Below are 6,721 nucleotides of genomic sequence, written 5' to 3'. Positions count from 1 at the left end.
TATCATTGTTTTTTTATTTGTTTGTTTTCATTTTTTTTCTCCTGCTTGTCAGGAAATTCTGGGCTGGAATTTTTTGACTGAGATGTGAACCCCCCTCCCTACTCCCGAAAAAAATTCTGGATCCGCACCAGTATTGGCAGTAACTGAATGTCACATCGACAACGGGAGATAACTTCACAATATGAAATTCGTCTAGTGTGGCATGCGATGATCTTTGACCCTTTTTAAACTTTAACCTAATCGTTTGGGTGTATTTTACCCCCCCCCCCCCCACTATACTTAAACTTCTACTTACCGACTCCCTGTGTCTCGTCAACTTCATGAAATATAAATCCAATTATAACACAAAATGAATTAATCCAATGCACACCAGACTGCAGCCATGTGCCATTTTGGCGAACCTCCGTCGATTCCGTCACCTTATCAGATGAAGTGGGAATCGGCCGAGGTGTGCCAAATGGTGTTTAATCTATAAATATGATAATGGGTGACGCAACGTGATGTGATGTAGAAATTTACATGTTCACATGTATAGAACAAGAACAAATTTTAAATTAATTCATAACAAACTATATTAAATTTAAACAAACCTTTTCCATCTAGCCTATTCCAAAAAGTATGTGCTGTGTAATTGTGGTGTCGAGGGGGGGGGGGTGTTAGTAAATTTAAGAAGGTCCTATTATGAGCAAAACATATATATCAAAATCTAATTTCAGGCGCGGATCCAGAAGTTTTTTCCAGGGGGGGGGGGGGTTCCACCTCAGTCAAAAAAAAAAATCCTATCCCAGAAATTGACAATCAAAAAAAAAAAAAACTTAAAGTAAAACTCACCCAAACGTCAAAAACCTTTATCATGGGGTGGGGTGGGGGTAGTGGTGACTTCTATTGCCGCAAATGTTTAACTTTTCATACCTATTTTACACATATTTGTGTTTACCCTGGGGGGGATCTGCATTTTCCAAGGGGGGTCCATTGTAACTTTTTACTTGTTTTAATATATACATTTTTTAACCTAGGCTTGTAAATTCCAGGGGGGGGCATGAATTTACATCATTAATAAAATTCAGACTGGTATATAATGAATTAAGCATGTATAAAATAAATATAAGAGGTTCTGAGTTATAGGTCACAGGGTCTGAGAATTTCATACTCAATTTGATGAATACATGTAAATTATAGAATTATTTTGACTATTTCCTTGGAAAGCCGCCCAATATGTAGGAGCGTGTATTTAGAGGCAAACACCTTAGTGCGGGTATTACTGTCTCATGACAGCATCTAGTTATTTAAATGTGTTCTTTTGATGAAATCTCTTTTGACAATATCGCCTTATCATTGTTCTCCGTAATTATATACTCTTTACCAAATTTAAAATTTTTTAAAAAGTTTATTAATTCCCTATGTTTTGTTAGGATAAGCGATGAAAATTTTGCATCTTTTCCTCTTACAACACATCTTTGATAGAAAATCTTAGCGACTGATTCTTTTGATGAGTCTTTGTAAACCGAAATCCCGAGTCGCAGTGCTGGCGAGAAAGAGATCTGTCACTCAAATATACAATCAATCAACAATAAAGCAGAAAAAATGGGCAAGTGCCAAGTTACATCCATTTGGTATTAATCATTTTTTATTAATTATTACACATTCGAAACTAAAAACAATTTCCTCTTCAGAGTTTTGCGCTTCCAACCAAATTTTTTTGACAGAATTGCACCATTTTATGAATGAAAAATAGTTGGAATTTCACAGAAATTTTATCTTCCTATAAATAAATCATTCCAAGGAGTTGACGTTTCTGAAATGAATTATGGAGACTATCAAGCTCAAAACTTCAAATTGGAGGCGGAGCAACATCAAAGATATGATCAGACGCAAATCGATATTAAAAGATATTTAACAGACAGGTGATTTTTTTCTTCTGAAAATACCAATAAACATACAAAGTTTTATACCTGGGCATGGTTGCGAGTTGCAGGCCTCTGTTTGCACTGGATGACCTGGGCAGGGGAGGCCACCATGAGATGGCGGTGGATTGTTACATTGTCGGAGTTTGATATGTATTCCTCCACCACATGACATGTCACATGGACGGAAATGACCCCATTGACCCCACATTCCATCAACTGTATTATGAAAAGTAATGTAAAAAAAATTACGCCGAGTGAATGTTCTAATTTCTAAAAATATATTAAATGGCATGCATGAAAAGCATAAATAAGTAGTTAGAGCATATACCGGTATTTAAAGTTCTGAACCGGGAAACTGAACTTTGTTTAGCTCCGTCTATAATACTCAATGTGTTAATATACCTGGACATTCTGTCAGACTGCAAGGTCTGCTGTCAGTTGATATCCCATGACAACCATGACCCCCGTACTGAGGAGCTGGATCGGAACAGGTGCGCGTTCTGTTCTGAACACCTTTTCCACAACTAGTGCTACACTGACCAAACGCTGGCCACGCTGACCAATTTCCATCAACTGGGGAAAAAGTCAATAAAATATTTTTATTCACGATGAAAGTCATATGTTTGGTTCTTTTGTGAAATGTAAACCGTCAAATCTTACAAGTTGATAATATTTTTAGCGTTCCTTATTTACTTATGTAAATTTAAATACACCAGATATTTTTACACCAATTCTTACAACAAACCAGTTGTAGCTTCAATAATTACATTTTTGGTACCTTATTCGCCAGTCTGATAAAGTCTGATAAGATAATCCTCATAACGATTGGCAGATCTTTATTTCTCATGGGGTTGGACAGTATCAAGGACACGTATGTCCCGATTCCAACTCCACAAATGTAAACAAAAATTTGTATTTTTTCAGGTAAGATTGATAATTTTTTTGAGTAACATCAGTCGGAGTTCCTCGGATGGCTCGTACCACGCACATTCGGAGTTCCTCAGATGGCTCGTACCACGCACATTCGGAGTTCCTCAAATGGCTCGTACCACGCACATGACCTCGGACGTCAAAGGTGTTCTACCATCTTGCTGATTTAGTAACGTGATCTTTTTTTAATTTCTTTCAAATGTCATACATTTGAAATCGGCGTTATTTTGTGGCACACTCAACAGTTTTTGCTTTCAAAACCTACTTAAATGAAGTTGTAATCAAAACCTATTTACGATTTTAAAAAATTGCACAAATTAAGAAACATTTTCGAAGAACGTTATGCAGAGCGAAATATGAAATGAGTGATAAAGGCAGTTTCCGGCGGAGAAATGTAAGGATCTTATGCATATTCCTCCACTAATCACATCCGAGGTTTTAATGGAGCGTAGCGGAGTCAGCCGAGGATTGTCGATTTGACTAAAATAAGACATGAGTTATTTGATTTACAAGCAGAGCTAAAGATTATGAATTTAAATAAACAATAATGAAATTATTAAATTAATCAATGCACAGACCATCTGGACATACATGTATCACTCATGGCTCAAAAAGATAATTAAACATTTCAAAATAGATAAATCTGACAGATTGAAGCAATTATGACAACTCATTAAATTAATCAAATATGTAGATTTTTTTTTTGAAAATATCTTAAGTAATTATATATCAAAAGGTCCTATGATACATTTTCGTCTGTGGCAGTGTTGTTTTTGAGATCGTTGACTGTTCAAAAGACTAGTTTAACTCAGAGAATAGAATAAGCGCATTTAGGCTATGAGAGTTAGATCTCGGTGTTTTGCGCAAAATAAAATTCAAAAATTCATAAAATTTATTTTTTATGGATATTAAACAATTTCTTAAAAGCAGGTTTTGGTATATTAAATAATGCTGAGCGACACTAGCTTTTGAGACGGGTTTAACAGTTTTGTCACATTTCTATTGTGATTCAAATGCATACTAGTTTTTAAGGACATTGTTTACATTAAGTCGCAACTTGGCCATTGGTCTTATTTGCACGGAATGTGTATTCTAATATAAAGGACAATCCCTAAACATAATAGTCATTAATTAATTGTGCGCCATAAAAACAACACAATCTCACAGGCGCGGATCCAGATTTTTTTTCCAAGGCGGGGGGGGGGGGGGGGTTCAACCCAGTCCCCCAAAAATCGAACTTAGAAATTTCTTGACAAGCAAAATAAATAAACTCGCCAAAACCTCAAAAAAATCTAGGGGGGGGGGGGGGGGGCTGTAAATGACTTTTAATGCTTCAAACTTTTGACTTTTCATACCAATTTCACACAAATTTGTGTTTACCGGGAAGGGGGGGGGGTGCATATTCCGAGGGGGTCCAAGGTAACTTTTTACTTGCTTTACTATATAAATTTAATAACTTGCAAATTCCAGAGGGGGAACGCCCCCCCCCTTCTAAATATGCGCATGATCTCTCTCTCTCTCTTCTCCATTCAAATTCCGTAGTCTGGAAAAAAAATCATATTTGCTAATGTTTACATTCCACATCCATGCGATTTAAATGTCTCAACCTATTTGCAGATAAGTGGCCCTGTATATATTTCCGGAGTTTAAGGCTTTTACATATTCTTTTCAATTATATTGTCTATAATTATAGAAATATGTATGACAAAAATTAATAGAAAAAATATCAAAAGCAGATGCTAAATAATCATATTACATTAATCTAGCGATATATTGTACTGTCAAACTTAAAATGGGTAGTCGATAAGGTTTCAAATGACGTTACCTGGACAATGAAATGTATTACATCCTCTCGGTTCTACAGAATCACCGATGCAAGGAATTCCACCGTGTGCTTGGGCGGGAGAATTACATTTCCTGAATCGTAGTTTCCAACCGCCACCACAGGATTTGTCACAAGAACTGTACTCTCCCCAGGCACTCCAGGATCCATTTACTAGAAACATGAGAAGAAAAAAAATATGGATTAGTCCAGTTTTAATAAGAGTTTATTTTATTGGAAGATAGTTTTTGAGGTCGAGAACTATCAGTTTTCAAAGTTGATAAATGGAACCCTTGGGCCCTTCTCGTTGAAAATCATAAATGTGTGGACAATAAATTAATTTAACCGAATCTAATCTCTGCCTTTTTATAAGTCCCCTTCTGGTGATATAGGTTTCCTATGCGTCTGTCCACATGTCTGTCTGCGAGTCTGTCCTACTTGGTTTTCCGCCCTTTTTTTAATGTTGCAGATATTGAGCTGAATTTCGGTATGTGATTGTATCTTGATGAGTTACAGATCAAGTTTAAATATCGTTTCTTCATTGATTTTTGACGGAAATATCGCATTTTAATTGTTCATAATGTTTTAAGATCGGAAGATCGGGTGCGTGCTGCGCTCAATTCCAAAGGTCAACATGGTAAAAAAGACGATTCAAAATTCGTTGAATTTTCGTCTCTGTGTGGATTATTTTTCCTCAAAATGTGAACATAAGCAGTGTTAAGGGGAACGCGGTATGGGAAATGCTTAAGCAAACTTTCAGAATGCTTGTTATATATATTTCATATCATTTTAAAGAATGTCTAACCTTTATTGGTTTGTTAAACGTTATATTCGAGTACTTTCTTTTCATATAAAGATGCTTTAACTTGCTAATTGCCGATGAAGAGTGACAAAATCAGACATATACCCGGCATTCTCGGTATGATACTTATCCCCCGCTGAAAGTAGGGCTATTAATGACGATGTGTCTGTCCGTCTAGTTCTGTCTCTCTGTAAGGCTTTCAGTTCCACGCAATATCTCTAAAAGCATTTGAGCTAAAATTTTACACAATAACTCCTATGACCCCTCCCGTCCTTTATAAAGTACCCAATCTCCCAAGGACAGCGCATTCTCTTTTTGTACCTTCAGCAGGGGACAAAGATTTTCTGAATTACCTTGTTCTTAATCAAAGATTATAGAAGTGTATAAAATATGTAAATAAAAAATCAGAGCTGTTTATATTAAACATATTTGTAATAATAAACTTGAACTGGTATTTTTGCACCTATTATGACACAGATACACCTGATAGCAATTGCTGAGATTCCAATTCCTTTTACTCTTCGAATTAGCCTTACTCTACCCGGACAAAGCTGCATGCCACAAGTACGAGAATTTGACAAAACAGCATTTGAACAGCATCCTTCACAGCGTCTTTGTCTTCTTTGAATGCCATGACCACCACAACTGAGACTGCAACATGTCCATTCACTCCAAGGCGAAAGGGTTTGGCCGTCGGGTTTAACCCCAGCTGCTTAAAATTATACAGAGGTCGGTTATATATATAAATTATCTAATTTTCTACACGTTTTTGTCTTTGATATGAGGGCGATAATACAAACTTTTAAGCTAAAGAACATGACATTTTTATCATTATAATTGGGAATCATATTGACACAAACATAAACTACTAGTAATTGTTGCTTTAGCGTGGTTTCTGAGTCAACAAACTAAAATGCCTGATCTGTTATAAATACATCTGCTTCCCTTTTCAGGATTCCTGGATCGGACACAGAATTCCCAAGTTTTAATTCAATTTCCATTGTAATAATTATTATGCATTTTTTGTTAAACTTTTAGACACCATTTATCAATTTTATGTGCAATGTTAAATTCTTTATTTTTTTTAATTCTTCAGAAACGAAAGATTACTTCAAAGTTTTACAGTAAATTTATCATCCTAAAATACACTTTTCACAAAAATAGTCACTTTGATTTATGTCATAAAATGATAATGTTTTGTTTTGTTTTAAGTACGAGAAATAATGTGAATATAAAAACAAATATTTTACACACACCCCC

At 35.6% G+C, this 6,721-nt stretch overlaps 1 protein-coding gene across 1 annotated transcript; it reads right to left on the bottom strand.

Moving 5' to 3' along the window:
- Positions 1-1,470: 1,470 nt before the first annotated feature.
- On the bottom strand, positions 1,471-5,573 carry LOC134258582 (semaphorin-5A-like). The gene is made up of 5 exons (XM_062741133.1): positions 5,567-5,573; positions 4,684-4,833; positions 2,310-2,480; positions 1,953-2,123; positions 1,471-1,547 (listed from the first exon to the last, which is right to left on the bottom strand). The coding sequence occupies exons 1-5, from the start codon at positions 5,571-5,573 to the stop codon at positions 1,471-1,473; spliced, it is 576 nt and encodes a 191-aa protein (XP_062597117.1).
- Positions 5,574-6,721: the final 1,148 nt, after the last annotated feature.

This window comes from Saccostrea cucullata, unplaced genomic scaffold, assembly GCF_032062105.1.
Source record: "Saccostrea cucullata isolate Sc308-1 unplaced genomic scaffold, CSIRO_AGI_Scuc_v1 ctg903, whole genome shotgun sequence".
NCBI classification, from domain to species: Eukaryota; Metazoa; Mollusca; class Bivalvia; order Ostreida; family Ostreidae; genus Saccostrea; species Saccostrea cuccullata.
The sequence above is the reverse complement of the archived record's forward strand: the minus strand, read 5'-3'. Positions and strand labels throughout refer to the sequence as shown.